This window comes from Ailuropoda melanoleuca, chromosome 3, assembly GCF_002007445.2.
Source record: "Ailuropoda melanoleuca isolate Jingjing chromosome 3, ASM200744v2, whole genome shotgun sequence".
NCBI classification, from domain to species: domain Eukaryota; kingdom Metazoa; phylum Chordata; class Mammalia; order Carnivora; family Ursidae; genus Ailuropoda; species Ailuropoda melanoleuca.
Genome location: NC_048220.1, coordinates 90,313,553 through 90,330,275, shown reverse-complemented (window position 1 = coordinate 90,330,275; position 16,723 = coordinate 90,313,553). Strand labels below are relative to the sequence as shown.

Genomic DNA, 16,723 nt, shown 5'->3' with positions numbered 1-16,723 from the left:
GTCTAACGTATCTCTTGGGGACCTTGTCTGTCTTATTTTCGGCTTGTGTTCTAGTGCCTAAAATAGCATCCTCCATGTTAATGTGCACAGTAAACGCCTGTTGAATAAATGAATGGATTTTGTTAATTATGTGACCATTTCACAGAGGGGAAAACTGAAGACCTTGAGAGACAGAGGCCCTAGGTAGGTGTCTTTGTCCAAGTCAATCCAAGCACAGAGCAGCTCTTGTACGATTCCCCTCAATTTCTCTGCCCCGGCCCGACCATGAGAGTCCAAATGCAGCAGCCAACATTTCCCAGGGTGCGGTTCTTCCCGCAGTGTCGCCAGAATCCCGCCAGGTGGCAGCAGAGGTGGCGGCACACAGTCGACAGGAGCAGGCGGCGCGGGAAGGAGGGTTTCCGCTTCCGGGAGGGGCTGGTCGTTTCCGCTTCCGGGCACTTGAAGTGTTAAGTCGTTGACGGGAGGATGGAAGGTCTGGTGGCTCAGTGCTCGGCGAGGCTGTTGCAGCAGGTAGGACCACATGGGACCAGTGAAAAGGCTGGGAGGGGAAGGACTAGGGTGTGCCTCCTGCCGGAGCAGCATCGGGACAGCGGCAGGGAGGCGGGGACCGCCTGGTCCCTCCAGGCGCGGGCAGCTGTTGTCCCGAGAACCGGGACTGTGCTACCTCGGAAGCGAACACCCTCCCAGAAATGTCCCTCCGGGGTGGGAGAGGAAGAACCTATCCTAACACGGCCCATGTGACAATGATCTTCAGCCTTCCAAACCAGCATCCCCGGTGTAGAGGTCCTTGCTTTCTCTGAGAGCCCCCCGCCCCCAGACCAGCGTCTTTGGTGCGCCGGAGCTTTGCGTGTTCCGTACAGACTTTCTCCACTGTGCCTCTCCTTCCCCGCACACACACGTGCTCTCTCGGGATGCGGGGGGTCAGGCAGAGAGGGAAGTGGGATAAGAGCAGGAGCCTGGGCCCTGGTTCGCAGCTCAGCCGTTCTCTCCATTGATACTGAGCAAGAGGAATCTAAAAAGCCCATACAGTAGTTCATTTGCCCTCCACTGTCAGTATTCCTGGGGGAAGAACAGTCATATCTTATAAAAGTGAAAGTGGGACATTTCCATTACCTTTTGTGCTCAGGTAGGGAGGGGTAATAAGAAAGTGATTTAAGGGAATCCCTTATATTAAGGGAACTGCTTTATACTAAATCAGCAATCACAAAATACGAGTTCGTCAAGTAAAATGGCAGGTTCTTTCTGTTGAGCCATATGCTCTTTATCAGTGTGGAGGTATAAGTATCTTATCATTGGGTTGTAATAAAGAATTATAGAGATAATTTCTGGGAAACGTTTAGCTGTGTGTGGAACATAATAGATGCTCGTTGCTTATTTATGGCAACCTGTTTTTGCTGTAGCTGTCTCCTGGTAAACATTCTCAAATTTCAGGTGAGGAATCTCCCCCTTAGTAATTCTGTTAGGTTAGAAGCTTTATTTTCTTCTGAGTTGGCATGTTTTTAGTTTTAGTTGTTAGAGTAAACCTGGTCTAGGATCTGAGACAATGGAAACTAAGGGAAAGATTGGGAAGTCATTTTGTCTAAGAAAGGGCAAAAGGCACTTGAGGTATATTAAATGTGACAGAAGGCATTTCCTTTTTAAAAGAGCCCCAAGTCCTAAGATTTGGGAGTTAAGTCAGGTTGTTAACTCTTGAACTTAACTGATACTCTCACTAAGTCAGAGTGGTTTACTGAGACCAAAGAAACAGAATATAAGGCTTATCCTATTATGTGCTTAACACGCTTGTGCCTCTCCTCTAACACACACACTTAATTCTTTCATACAAAAGGATAATATGCTGATGTAATCAAAAGCCTCAAGGAGGGAAAATCACAGCTTATCAAAGGGAAGGCCCTTCATTCCCATCACCTCTGCCATGCCCTGTTGGAGACAGGAAAAGAATAAGTTTATGGTACAATTCATCACGTTATGGAAGTCATCAATCATAAGGGGACTGGGGACTGAACAAAGTGCCTTTTCCTTCTTAGGAAAAAGAGATTAAGTCTCTGACTGCTGAAATTGATCAGTTAAAAAACTCCGGCTGTTTAGAAGCTTCTCCAAATTTGCAGCAGTTGCGAGAAGAAAATTTAAAATTAAAGTATCGACTGAACATCCTTCGAAAGGTAAGTATTCTGGGTTTTTCATTCTGTAATTTGAGTTATTGTATCTTTTAAGAAACTTTTGTTATCAAAGATTCAGGAAGTATACCCTGAGGACTACAGAGACATGAGGAAAGAAACCCTATCTTTTCCCCTGCCTTAGACTAGTTAGGACTAATTTGTTGGTGCGAGTAATGGAGAAGTTGGTGTAGCCTTGTTCTTTCAGAGCCCCTTGAAATGTTTGATCATGCTAAATATTTGACCAGCTTGAAGTAGGCTTCAAATAAGGTTGAGACATTTCTTTTGAGACCATTTATGCCGGTCCCTTTTTTTTTAAAAAAAACATTTTTTGAATTTTAAAAAATTGCTCTATCAAAAGAAAATCTTACAGAATATACCACAGTCCTTTGCTGCCCTGAGTTTGTTATTTTACAATTTTATATTTCATAGTGTCATATTTGGTTTTTTTCCACTTAATATTTTAGAACTTTTTCCCCTCATGAAGCTTGTATTTATTATTTAATAACCTTATAATCTAACAGTGTTTATCAGTTTCATAAAAAAATTGAGCTTATTTTAGTGAAGGTTTTAATTTCTTGGCCTGCCTTTCAAGTCAGCTGATGACACATCCTGGAGGATGACTTCACCCCCATAATTGTTCTCCAACATGTGTATACTACTTCCAGCCAGGCTGCACTGGCGTTATATTCTTTGATATTCTTTTTTCCAAAGCTGACTCCATTTATTTATCTTAGACTCTGCTCACCCCACTCCCATGAAGTCTTCTTATCACGTACTTGGGATCTATTCTGCTTGAAATAACTTTGTCTTTGAGTCTTCTAAAATAGCATTTCTTTTCCTTGGAGTCTTCCCCCAAAATAACTCACCTTTCTGATTACCTCATTTATTCTACCCTTATTTGTATTCATTTCTGTATTTATTTTAATGCAGAAGTTTTATTAGTTGTCTTATGTGTGGTAGAGGGTATGAGGAAAAACACAAAAGAAGTACAGTTTGTTATTATTTTAAGATTTTAGGGGCGCCTGGGTGGCACAGCGGTTGGGCGTCTGCCTTCGGCTCAGGGCGTGATCCCAGCGTTATGGGATCGAGCCCCACATCAGGCTCCTCCGCTGGGAGCCTGCTTCTTCCTCTCCCACTCCCCGCTCGTGTACCCTCTCTCGCTGGCTGTCTCTATCTCTGTCAAATAAATAAATAAAATCTTTAAAAAAAAAAAAAGATTTTAAGTAATCTCTGTACCCAGTGTGGGGCTCGAACTTACAACCCCAAGATCAAGAGTCCTGTGCTCTACCGACTGAGCCAGCCAGACACCCCAAATACAGTGTATTTTAATACACATTTCCATAAAGCATATTAGCTGTAATGTGTAAATGACAGAATGTTGTCAGTTTAATGGGGGAGCACATTGGTTCTTTCACAAATACTTTGCCCTACTGAGAAACAGTAGCTTACACGAGGTACACAAACAACAGAAAACAACAAGTCATAGATGAATAAAATACTCTGTGGGACACCCATTCCTTCACCCTACCTTCTTTCCCTGGGTCACTTTGGTCACATGCTCTGACTTAGAAACACTTAACTGGATGGTTGTCCTATTAGGTTTCTCAGCATGTCCCAGATGGAAGAGCATTGCACAATGTATGTTACCTTTTGGTGTGTTACCTTCTCGAGACATTTGACGGTTTCTCAAAATATTTGGGAATATTTGTATGATAATTTAATATTTTGTTGACATTTTCATTCTTTTCTCAGAGTCTTCAAGCAGAAAGAACCAGACCAACTAAAAATATGATTAACATCAATAGTCAACTGCAAGAAGTCTTTGGTTGTGCCATTAAGGCTGCGTATCCAGATTTGGAAAATCCTCCTCTGATAGTGACACCAAGTCAACAGCCCAAGTTTGGCGACTATCAGTGTAATAGTGCTATGGGTATCTCTCAGGTGATTGTAGTATTGTAAAGCATTCTTGGCGATTTGTTTTTCTTAAGCATTAATCATCATCATTACTTTTTATGTAAATAATAGCAAATTGTATTCTCAATGAAAAGAACATTTTCCAGAGTTCTGAAAAACTTAAGAAAAGGGGAAGTATGTTTTTAATTTTAAAACACAAGTTTGAATATTAAAATTTTATATGTATAATTTTATATGTATTTTCAGTATTTAAGGGTGGTAGTTGAACTCTTGGTACTTCCCTTTTACTGTGTCCTTGATTGCTGTGTGTTTAATTGATGAGTGTCGTAAGGTGAGAGATTACAAGTTAGCCATTTACCAACCAGTGTCCCTATCACATATGTGATGCAGCTGTGGTATCTCTGAGTGGGCTTATGTTTTTCATTTTCAGTTAGAGGAATCCCCCCCTTTTTTAAATAAGAACCATTTTGAGTTACATTTTTTAATTTATTTTTATTTTTATTTAAAGATTATATTTATTTGACAGAGATAGAGACAGCCAGCGAGAGAGGGAACCCAAGCAGGGGGAGTGGGAGACGAAGAAACAGACTCATAGCAGAGGAGCCTGATGTGGGGCTCGATCCCATAATGCCGGGATCACGCCCTGAGCCGAAGGCAGACGCTTAACTGCTGTGCCACCCAGGCGCCCCATTTTTTAATTTATTTTTAAAATTTAAGAAAGAGAGAGTGGATGAGCGAGCATGAGCAGAGGGGAGGGGCAGAGGGAGAAGCAGACTCCCCGCTGAGCAGAGAGCCCAATGCGGGATTTGATCCCAAGACCCAGGGATCATGACCTGAGCTGAAGGCAGACGCTTAAATGGATGAGCCACCCAGGCGCCCACATTTTTAAATTTTTATTTAGTTATTCGAGAGAGAGAGCTGGGGGAGGGAAGAGCCGAGAGAGAGGGACAAGCAGACCCCATGCTCACTGAGCATGGAGCCAGAGCTCACTGAGCATGGAGCCCCCTCACCAGTTGAGCCACCCAGGTGTCCCAGAATTCCCCAGTTTTAGTAGCTGCTTGTATAATATGTTTGTGGTTAAGGTTATAAGGGTACTATTTTTATTACCCAAGCCTGAATATTGCACACTTCATGATTTGAAAATTCCAAATATAAATATCCTGGAAACCAGCATCATAACTAAAGATTTTAAATCATCATAAAAGTGTTCTAGATAATGTGTGGCAGCTCATTTTGAAATGGAGATCATGTGGTTTGGGCATTTCTGTTTTCCTCTTGGCACTGTTGATACTTCATGTTTTAATCTGTCCATCTACAAGGTCATTGGACTTCTTTGCTTCTGCCTCTTGATGGGTCTTAATGTCAAATGCATCTCATGCTTTATCAGTTGTGTATTTCTGAGTAACTTGCTGGACCCTGTTTTGTAATGAATCATTTTACATTGTGTTATAGATCCTCAAAACCAAGGAACAGAAAGTTAATCCAAGAGAAATTGCTGAAAATATTACCAGACACCTCCCAGACAATGAATGTGTTGAAAAAGTTGAAATTGCCGGCCCTGGTATGACAGTGTTACCCTTCTTAAGCAGTTGTATTGATGTTGGGTCCTTTTTGAAATAAAAAAGAACCATATAATATATAAATATAGGTTTAAACTAGTATACTGAATAAGGTGGTGAAAACACCTTGGATTGAGAGTTACAAAACAGGTTTTACTCTAGACTGAGCTGCCTGATCTTGGATGAGTTATTTCACCTCCCTGTGACTCAGTTTTTCATTAGCAAAAAAGGAGGTGGATAATGGCAGATAAATCTGTGATGAAAGGGCCACCAACAAATCATATACTGAGAGTGAAGGGGCCCAGAATTAAGTAGAAAGCTTCAAGAAAGTGGTAATGTTTGAAATAGGTACTGAAAGAAGGCATTAACAAGAGGACCTCAGGTGGTGGTGGAGTCTTTAAGTTTTGCCAGAGCCAGATCAGCACTCTGGAGCCAGCAAAACTGAAATTGAGGAAGTCTTTGGAAGTGAGCAATCTTCTAAGATAGGAAACTTATCTGATTTTTTTTTTCTCTTCTCTTACTGTTGATTAGGTTTTATTAATGTCCACTTAAGAAAGGACTTTGTATCACAGCAGTTGACCAATCTCCTGGTGAATGGTGTTAAACTACCTGCCCTTGGAGAGTATAAAAAGGTATATACACAGTTTGCAATGATGTATTAACACCTTAGAACTGTATGACAAGGGATGTGAGGGAACTGAAGGTCACTTTTTATATTGAGATTTAATCATTAATATTTGAGAGTACGAACATAACTGAAATAGCATTTCGCCTGGGTCTTGCTTATTATATGGTTTATCTTTTCCAGAAGGCATTTGAGGTAGCCAGCTGATACTTATGAGGTTCGGCTGAAATAGAGGATAGATTATTTGTATAAACAAATTTGATTCTTTCTCACTTAATAATGGACAAGTAGATTCACCAGAAATCTAACACAGTTGAATTACAGCCTAAGATGTCATTTAAGTCTGAGTTTATTTTTAAATGTTATTAATGAATGTTAGCAGATATGTCTATACCCCTTTAAAAAAAATTTTAATTGAAGGTATTGACGTAACGTGCAAATTTAAGATGTACACAGTGTTACTTTGACACAAATTTATATTGTAACATGATTGCCTTTGTACCTATATTTGTCACTTTACATAATTAAAGTACAATATTGTCAAACTTTTATTTTTTTTCTCTCTGTCTCAGGTTGTAGTTGACTTCTCCTCTCCCAACATAGCTAAGGAGATGCATGTAGGCCATCTCAGGTCAACTATCATAGGAGAGAGTATGTGCCGCCTCTTTGAATTTGCAGGATATGACGTGCTAAGGTATGTGCTCTTGCCTTTAGAAATTTCTGTAGAAAATGCAAAATGTTGCTTGAGAAAGAATCTTTGACTAAATCAGTGATTCTTAAGTATGGTTCTGCTTCTAATCATCCAGTGGGCTTTTTAAATAAATTATGTCCTGGGCTTCTCTGAACTGATACCTTTTAGACTGTCTGGGGGTGGAACAAAGAAAAAACTCCCCCATTCATTCCACAAACATTTCTTGAGTCCTTTCTGTATCCATGGGGTTATATTCTACTGGGGGGTGGGGGGAAAGGAAAGAGATTATGCTGGGCCTGTAGGCCATGGTAGGAAATTGGAATTTTATTCTTAAGTGTGATGGGAAGCTATTGGAAAGTCTTAATTAGCAGGAGCAGTGTAATGTAATCTAATTAAGGATTAGTCTGGCTTCTGTGAAGAAACTAGGCAAAGAAGGCAGAACTGTAAGTTAGAAGGCTATTCTTATAATCCAGTTAAGAGATGATCTGGTGGTTTGTGATTAAACAGTAAGGGGTGTAAGGGCGCCTGGGTGGCTCAGTCGTTAAGCATCTGCCTTTGGCTCAGGGCGTGATCCTGGAGTTCTGGGATCGAGCCCCACATCGGGCTCCTCTGCTGGGAGCCTGCTTCTTCCTCTCCTTCCCACTCCCCCTGCTTGTGTTCCCTCTCTCGCTGGCTGTGTCTCTCTCTGTCAAATAAATAAAATCTTTAAAAAAACAACAACAACAAGTAAGGGGTATAAAGTGGTTGGATTGATGCATTTTGAAGAATTTTGTCCACTGACATTGTTTCTCAGATCACATTTAGATAATTGGTTGAAAAAAAATTTTCATAAAGTTGTAATGATCAACATTTGTTCACCTGTCTGTGTCTCTGTTAACTACACAATAAACAGATCATAGTCCACCGTTAGTAACTTCATTGACCACAAATCCTGGAGACCTGTTATGTGCAGACTGTGTCAGTGGGTATACATTTTAAGTTTGGGTTTTTTTTAAGATTTTATTTATTTGAGAGCGAGAGAGAGAGAACACAAGTTGGGGGAGGCCCAGAGGGAGAAGCAGACTGCTCTACGACGTCAGGCTCAATCCCAGAACTCCAGGATCATGACCTGAGCCAAAGGCAGACGCTTAACCTACTGAGCCACCCAGGTGCCCCAGTGGGTAAACATTCCTAAACGTCCAGATGTTGTCCTTGCCTCTCTTGGAGCTTGCAGACCAGTTAAGGAGACAACTGAGTGAACAGGATGTTACTAAATGTGATGTGCTGGCACTTAAATGTTAGTGCTTCATAATGGAATGTAGTTTATCTAATTTCAGCGTGTTTGTCATTTTTAAATGATTTTGTCTTCTGATTGGCATTAGATTAAACCATGTAGGAGACTGGGGGACCCAGTTTGGCATGCTCATCGCGCACTTGCAAGATAAATTTCCAGATTACCTAACAGTTTCACCTCCTATCGGGGATCTTCAGGCCTTTTATAAGGTTAGATACCATTTATTGTTATCATATTTGTGTATTTACCATTCATAATAATTAGTTTTCTTTAGGGAGTTCAGAATGGTATTTGAAGCTACTGTGGGGTTAAAACTAAACTCACTGCCCCTTAACACAGCATCTTTGCATTTTTAATTGGTGTATGTTAAATTGAACTCTACCGTATTACCCATTAAGTGAATTTAGGAATTTGTTGATCAAGAGACATTTTTTTTAGGATTTAAAAATTTTTTTGATGTTCTTCTCAATTTTTTATACCTTGAAAATGTTGCAGTATATGTAAGAATAGTTTTTAAAAGACCAATATACTATAAACCGTAATTCAAAGTTAATCATTGTGGTCAACTTTCACTTTGTGACATCCATATACGAATCTTTATTACATCGCTTGTGATTAAAATATAATTTTTGTATTGTATTTAACGTTTCATTATCAGCTTTCATGTCACTGTACGGTTTGGCTGCACATTGTTTTGTTGGATTGATGTGTTGAAGTTTATGTTAATCCCATTGTTGGTTTTTTCTCACCCCACATTTTTGGAATGTTTTTATCCATTCATTAAACAACTTTGTACATATAAGTTTTTTCTATTTTAAAAATTATCTCCTTTTGATAGACAACTTCCCAAGAATAGGATTACAGCATTAAAAAGTAAACATTTGTGTATCTTTTTCTTGTTGTTGTTACTGTTTTTGGGGGTTTGTCTTGGTAAGTATTTTCTAGTGAAAAAATTGAAAACTGTATGTTTACTGTTGTGAGACTGGTCAATTATATAACTAATGTTACAGTCTATTGGAATTCTGTGCTTTGAATATAATAAGGCAGATCTGTTAATGCTAGAAAGGGTTTATAATACTTTACTAGATTTAAAAAATAGTAAAAGAAAAACCATATATTCCAGTTTTTGTTAAAACACATAGGTGTGTATTTGCAGGGAAATGTTGAGAATTAATGCAGGAAAACATCCCTGGTTAGGTTGGGGTAGGATTAACAATATATATTTTTTCTTTTTTTGCAGTAAGCATGTGCTATTTTCAAAATAGATAAGAAACAATGAAAACAATTTTATTTTATTTTTTTTTTTTTAAGATTTTTTTTTTATTTTTATTTATTTGACAGAGATAGAGACAGCCAGCGAGAGAGGGAACACAAGCAGGGGGAGTGGGAGAGGAAGAAGCAGGCTCATAGCAGAAGAGCCTGATGTGGGGCTCGATCCCATAACGCCGGGATCACGCCCTGAGCCGAAGGCAGATGCTTAACCGCTGTGCCACCCAGGCGCCCCAACAATTTTATTTTTAATTACAAAAAATTAATTATTCATCCAGGACCATATCCAGAATGGAAGATGAAGCACAGAAAATTCAGTCCTTACCTGTTAGTTATTCTTTATTACTCTTAAACCATTGGGATGAAGAAGGTTTTTGTGAATTGGAAAAGTGTAGGTAGCACTGTGGTGAGAATTTGGTATTTGCAAGAAAAATGATTTCAAAAGAAGTAATAGGGTTCTTTGGCACATTCATTTATAACTAATTGTTAACTATTGAGATAAGAGCACCTGGTCTGTTTTTTGTACTGGTGTTGTAAATTTTCACTTTCCTCACTTTTGGGGTTTTTTTTCCTTGTGTTTACTTTCTGTTTTAGAAATGAATAAATTCTGGGGCGCCTGGGTGGCTCAGTCATTAAGCGTCTGCCTTTGGCTCAGGTCACGATCTCAGTGTTCGGGATCGAGCCACGCATCGGGCTCCCTGCTCAACAGGAAGCCTGCTTCTCCCTCTCCCACTCCCCCTGCTTGTGTTCCCTCTCTCATTGTCTCTTGCTGTCAAATAAATAAATAAAATCTTTAAAAAAATAAAAAGAAATGAATGAATTCTTCATCTAGAAATAAAAGGTTGGCTTTTTTTTTCAAATATTACATTTTTCTTTTTTCTCTTAAACACAGGAATCCAAGAAGAGATTTGATACCGAGGAGGACTTTAAGAAGCGGGCATACCAGTGTGTAGTTCTGCTCCAAAGTAAAAATCCAGATATTATAAAAGCTTGGAAGCTTATCTGTGATGTTTCCCGCCAAGGTGAGTGTCTGGGCTTCATTCGTCCAAGAAATATTGCATGTAGTTTCCTTGGGTCTTTACTCAATTGATCTTTAATGACATGTTAAACTTTGAATGACTGGTAAGTAGAGTTTTTTTAAAAATTTCTAACACTGAAACAACTATTAAGAAAGTTTATTAAGATAGTCAGGTGCAAATTTTACCAGGAAAAATTACTTGGGAAAAAAATTCAACTCCCAAAAACATTGTTTTAGTTTGGAAAGGAAAGAGGGAAAATCCTATTCATAGTAGCAACCAAAGCTATAAAACACATTGGAATAAATTTATTTAGAAATGTGTCAGACCAGAGTAAAGATAAATAGACAACAGGATATAAAAGACAATTTCAGGTTTTCAAACATAATTTTAAAGGTCACTTTGAAGAATAAATGGATAAGAATAGCTAATAAATCTTTGAAAAAAGAGGGCTAACGATAGCTGTTTTGCACTACTAGTTTGTTAAGACGTTTTATAATGCTACCATAGGTAATATTGCATCACCAATGCATGGCTAGACAGATAAATAATACAATTTAGAAAAAATTATAAGAAAATTTTAAAAATATTTGATCTCCAAATAGGAAAGGCCTGGTCATTTTTCTTTTCATTTACATTTTTTAAGGATAACGTTTCTAAGTTAGACAAGAAGCATCTGTTGCTTGTAGGGAAAAAAAAAAGCAGATATGAACAGGGAAAAAGAAAAAAAATAGTTTCACTGACTATTAATATTTTAATAAATGTCTTACTGTATTTCCACATTTTCAAAATGGCAGTATGTATATAATGTTCTGTATTGTATTTTTAAGCATGGAGCCTACTTAATAAATAAATTCAAATGTTGCAGCTTTGGGGGTTTTGTTTTGTTTTGATTTTTAAGATTTTACTTATTTGACAGAGCACAAGCAAGGGGAAGCTGGAAAGGAAGGGGGAGAAGCAGGCCTCCCCTCTGAGTAGGGAGCCTGATGCGGGGCTTGATCCCAGGATCCTGGCATCATGACCTGAGCCGAAGGCAGACACTTAACCAACTGAGCCACCCAGGCGCCCCTAAAATGTTGCAGTTAAATAATAAATTTCTTTTAATGTAAGATGCATGTCTCCTATTTGTTTAAATTCTTACATATTTTCTTTAATTTGGTGACTTTTTTCCCTAGAGTTTAATAGAATCTATGGTGCATTGGACATCTCTTTAATAGAGAGGGGGGAATCCTTCTATCAAGACAGGATGAATGACATAGTAGAGGAATTCGAAGATAAAGGTAGGCATTCTACTTTTTTTTTAAGCTTTTCATTATGGAAATTTTCAAACATAGGCAGAAGTGGAGAGAATATTATGATCTTTTTTAATAGTTTTTTTTTTCAGTCTGTACATTACATTTAATATATATCTTAAAAATTAGGTAAATCCATAGGGTCCTTCCCCACCCCCTTCTTTTCTCTTTTGTTATTGAAGAATAACAGTTTCCCACATGGTATTATTTCACATTTCCTCCATCTGTATTTTCTGAAGTGGCTTGATTTAAATTATGGTTTGTGGTTTCTTTTTGTCTTTTGTTTATTTGCGAGCAGTCCAGCGATGTCTGGTTGGCTTTCTTTATGTTAAGATGGATTAGTAGGTGCAGGTGTCAGCCTGATCTATCCACAGATTTTCCTGTTAGACCTTCCCCTATTGTTTTTAGCAGCTATTGATGATCATGACTTTGATCCATTACTTCATTAGAGGTTGGGAAATGAGAGTGTTCTGTTGTTCCTTCTTTGTTACCTTGAGTTCTCCTGTGCCAGACATTGCCACATAATTATTTTAGGTTATCCGAAGTACAGTTCACAAAAGACAGCCAGTATAAATGTGTGATTCATCAATTTCAGGATAATAAATTAGTTTCTTAGCATCTTCCAGATTCAACCGAGAGGTTTTTAGCATTATTATAAACAAGATTTAATGTATTTTATATTTTTTAATCATTTTTCTTTTATTACACTTTTTAATTCTCTCTGTCCCATTTTTGGCTAAAGGTAGGTTCCTCAGATTGGCTTTCTTGTTTTTGTCTTTTTCTTGACTGCTATAGTCTATAGCCTCCGATAGTTTACTTGCTTTCAGGTGCACAACATTCTAAGATGATTTTGTGTATTTCCTGCCTCAGATCTAGAATTAGCTAACCTTATATCTCCAAGAAAGCCTGGTTCCTTGAATGGCAATTGGTATTTATCAATCATAATCTGTGGCCTAGGAATTAGATTTTTAAGATAATAAAATTTTAGGGACTTTTTAATGATGAGAAGGAAACAGAGAAATTAGTAACTTGCCAAGGTCATATAGCTGATAAAAAGTCTGAGAATCAAACTTAAACAGTCTAGCCTCAGCTTTTTTTTTTTTTTTTTTTAATTTTTGGTAGTTAACACAGTGCAGTATTGGTTTCTGGAGTACAATTCAGTGATTCATTACTTAAACACTTAAATACAACACCCAGTCCTCATCGTAAGTGCCCTCCTTAATACCTATCACCCATCTAGCCCATTCACCACCCCCCTCCCTCCATCAACCCTCAGTTTGTTTTCTATTGTTAAGAGTCTCTTATAGTTTATTTCCCTCTCTCCTTTTTTCTTGCCCCCCTTCCTATATGTTCATTTGTTTTTTTTAATTCCACATATGAGTGAGATCATACGGTATTTGTCTTTCTCTGACTTATTTCACTTAGCTTAATACCCTCTAGTTCCATCTGCATCATTGCAAATGGCAAGATTTCTTTCTTCTTGGTGACTGAGTAATATTCATTCTGTTTTTATGCCACATCATTATCAATTTATCACTCGGACATTTGGGCTCTCCATAGTTTGGCTATTGTTGATAATGTTGCTATAAGCATCTGGGTGCATGTTTTTCCCTTGGAATCTGTATTTTTGTATTCTTTGGGTAAATACCTAATGATGCAATTGCTGGATCACAGGATCGTTCTATTTTTAACATTTTAACCTCCATACTGCTCTCCAGCGGGGTTGCACTAGTTTACATTCCCCGCCTACAGTGCAAGAGGGTTCCCCTTTCTCCACATTCAGAACTTGTTTTTAACGATGATTTTATACTGCCTTTGCTTTACCAAGCCTCAGATCGCTGAACTGTAAGAAAGGAATACTAATAGTATATTTGCTGCATAGAGTTATTGTGAAGGTTTAATTTCAGACTTAATGAAATGTCGTACATAGTAGCAATCAAATATAGCTTTGTTATTGTCATCATGTTCTTGTCCTTTATTGCATCAAAGAATTTTCCTTTTTCATTGTGAATATATGAACATGATTTTATTTTTTCTTTCCACTTATCATTTCCACTAACCTACCAGGTTTTTTTCCTGGACCCTGGTACAGTTTTTACTTCCTTTCAGTACATTACAGGAGGCAGAGATAGAAATTGCATCTTTTCCCAAGAGGAAATATATGGCTCTAACTTGAAAACAGCATGGATTTCCGTTTTCTGTGCCTTTGAGTAGGTGGGCTCCAGTAAGGTGTTTTTTAAGATTTTATTTTTATTTATGAGAGAGAGGGAGAGTTTTTGGGGGGAAGGGAGCAGAGGGAGAGGGACAAGCAGACTGCACTGAGCGCAGAACCCAGTGTGAACCCAATGTAGTGCTCAATCCCAGGACCCTGAGATCATAATCAGAGTGGAAACCAAGAGACAGATGCTCAACCGACTGAGCCACCCAGGAGCCCTGTGAGGTGTTTTATAAAGAATTTGGGAGCCAAGTATAGTGTGAATCCAGAAAACTGCCAGGATATTTCACCTGTGCCCTGAGAACATCATGGGTGCCCAGACAACCTGGACAATAGCTATTTTCCAAGACTCATAGTAGGTCATAATGCAGGGGAAAAAGTGTGCTTTCTTGAGCTCTTTACTAAATATCTTATAATGGCTCATCTTTTATATTCCTTCAGGGTTCTTTTAACATTATTAATAAAGATTTCTTTCCTAGGATTTGTGCAAGTGGATGACGGCAGAAAGATTGTGTTTGTCCCGGGATGTTCTATACCATTAACCATAGTAAAATCAGATGGAGGCTATACCTATGACACATCTGACCTGGCTGCTCTTAAACAAAGACTGTTTGAGGAAAAAGCAGATATGATTATCTATGTGGTGGATAGTGGACAAGTGAGTTTGTAGATTTGTTTATGTTACATTATCTGTTTGGAGCTGAGACGGTATGGTGGGGTTTGTGGCGTTTAGCACTGGAAGACTATAAATCTTCCCAAAGACTAAAATTCACAACTGTAGTGGAACATAAGAGGAAAAACAGCATTTGGATTTGGTCACATTCCAATACTTCCCAGCTTTTCAGCTTATTTCCATAAACATCAGTGACCCTTCCTATCTGAAAAGGTGGTTGTGGACCTAAAATGTAATCAGTATTATTACACATGAACCTACTCTTAATTCAGCCACGTTAAAAACCTTTGGACATAGAAGGTACAACAGTTCTCTTACTCTCTCGTTTTTGGTATAAAGAAGAGTTTTTATAATCGTGCTTGCCTTCTAAGATTTGTGAGTAAACTTTACAAATCTTTATCCCTAAGCACAGTTTTAAGTCCCTTTTTTTGTTATTAGAAAGCTTAGCGAGTAATTTTCTATTTGTTTCTTTGTAGTCTGTGCACTTCCAGACAATATTTGGTGCTGCTCAAATGGCTGGTTGGTATGACCCTAAAGTAACTCGAGTGTCTCATGCTGGATTTGGTGTGGTGCTGGGGGAAGACAAGTAAGTCTGGAAAGTCTGAGTGTTAATAACATATCCGACCCCCAGATTTCTTTGGAAGAGGCTACATTTCACTTGATACCATAGTAGAATTAGAATGCGCAATTTTCTCTGGTCTGTATATGTGGTAATGGCGAAGCCAGCTGAGACTTTTTATACCTATATCTTATCACTGCTAGAGAATGTAGCCTTTTAGTGAGATTTGGACAAAGTTGAATGAGGTAGACTTAATAGATTTTTAAGAGAGTTTCCATTCGTAAAGTTTTAAGTTGTAAAGTCTATCATAGTACCTTCTCAGATTTCAAATAAAATACTCAACAGTATATTTCAAGCATTTTGTAAAAGTCTGGTTTTTTTCCTTTGCAGTTGAACACTTGGTCAACAGGTATACATTTATTGAGATTCCAATTAAGTTTTAAAATTCACAGCTTTTATTTTTATGTTTACCTCAAAAATACTAAGTCTGAGACCTACATGTTTGTTTGTTAAAGATTTTTATTTATTTGAGAGAGTGAGAGAATGAGTGGTGGGGAGGGGCAGAGAGAGAAGCAGACTCCCTCCTGAGTAGGAGGCCCAATGCAGGGCTCTGTCCCAGGACCCTGAGATCATGACCTGAGCCAAAGGTAGATGCTTAACTGACTGAGCCACCCAGGTGCCCTGAGACCTACGTGTTAATATATTTCCAGCTTTTCTATTTTCCAGTCATTTCCCTACATTCTGTTCAATGTTTATGAAATAAAAGGTAAATATAAGCAAATATATAGAGACAGTATTCATTAGTTCAAAGGCACAAAATTTTTAGCATCTTGCATTTAATGGTGTCTTAGGATCACTTAGCCTTTTAATCCTCGTGTGTCTTAAAACCTTGGCATTTTAGACTTAGTGATACAGCCCAAATATCACTCAAAGGTGGTAATGGTTTTAAAAACTATATGAAGTTGCTCAAGATGCTTGGTTAGCCAGTGTTACAAAAGCCTTAATTAAGTATTGTAAAAGTCTGGGTAGGTGTGTCAAGATATTATTTTAGATACAGATTATATGGAAATCACAGACCTTGTTGGAATCAACATCAAACACTTCTATATTATAGGACTCTTCTATAGAGCTGCACTTTTTTTGGAATCAAAAACTAGGTCCTTATTTTGGTGTCCATGGTTGTCCTAAGAAAGTGCTTGAAAACTAACCAATGAGTTGAGTATTGCCTATATTTTCTTAGTTTCTTAACTGTTCGTTTTTTGGACTCATGTTCAGATGATGATTCTGACAATTGGGTGAAATTATCAGATTTACTTTTATATCTACATTTATCACCAGTATTCATATGTTGGCATTTAATTTGTTGATCATGTAATGCTAAGGGGTTTTTTCCCTTGATTTGTTGTTGTTTCATATTTCTTTATTCAGCATCATGTAATTATGGCATCCTAGGCCACTTGAAGAAAGATAATTTTTTT

The 16,723-nt window shown here is 38.1% G+C and overlaps 1 protein-coding gene and 1 long non-coding RNA gene across 2 annotated transcripts in view; one reads left to right on the top strand and one right to left on the bottom strand.

Annotated features, from left to right (window-relative positions):
• The first annotated feature begins 391 nt into the window (after positions 1-391).
• Positions 392-16,723, top strand: part of RARS1 (arginyl-tRNA synthetase 1) — a 26,680-nt gene continuing 10,348 nt past the window's right edge. The window contains exons 1-11 of the mRNA XM_002918610.4: positions 392-510; positions 2,028-2,162; positions 3,912-4,100; positions 5,526-5,634; positions 6,164-6,264; positions 6,830-6,951; positions 8,310-8,430; positions 10,383-10,512; positions 11,682-11,786; positions 14,493-14,671; positions 15,163-15,272. Of these exons, the coding sequence (XP_002918656.1) occupies positions 466-510; positions 2,028-2,162; positions 3,912-4,100; positions 5,526-5,634; positions 6,164-6,264; positions 6,830-6,951; positions 8,310-8,430; positions 10,383-10,512; positions 11,682-11,786; positions 14,493-14,671; positions 15,163-15,272 (1,346 nt within the window). The 5' untranslated portion in view covers positions 392-465. The remainder of the gene's footprint in view (positions 511-2,027; positions 2,163-3,911; positions 4,101-5,525; positions 5,635-6,163; positions 6,265-6,829; positions 6,952-8,309; positions 8,431-10,382; positions 10,513-11,681; positions 11,787-14,492; positions 14,672-15,162; positions 15,273-16,723) is intronic.
• The window catches only part of LOC117801564, a 33,582-nt gene continuing 29,053 nt past the window's right edge, over positions 12,195-16,723 (bottom strand). The window contains exon 3 of the long non-coding RNA XR_004624222.1: positions 12,195-12,300. This is a non-coding gene — a long non-coding RNA (uncharacterized LOC117801564). The remainder of the gene's footprint in view (positions 12,301-16,723) is intronic.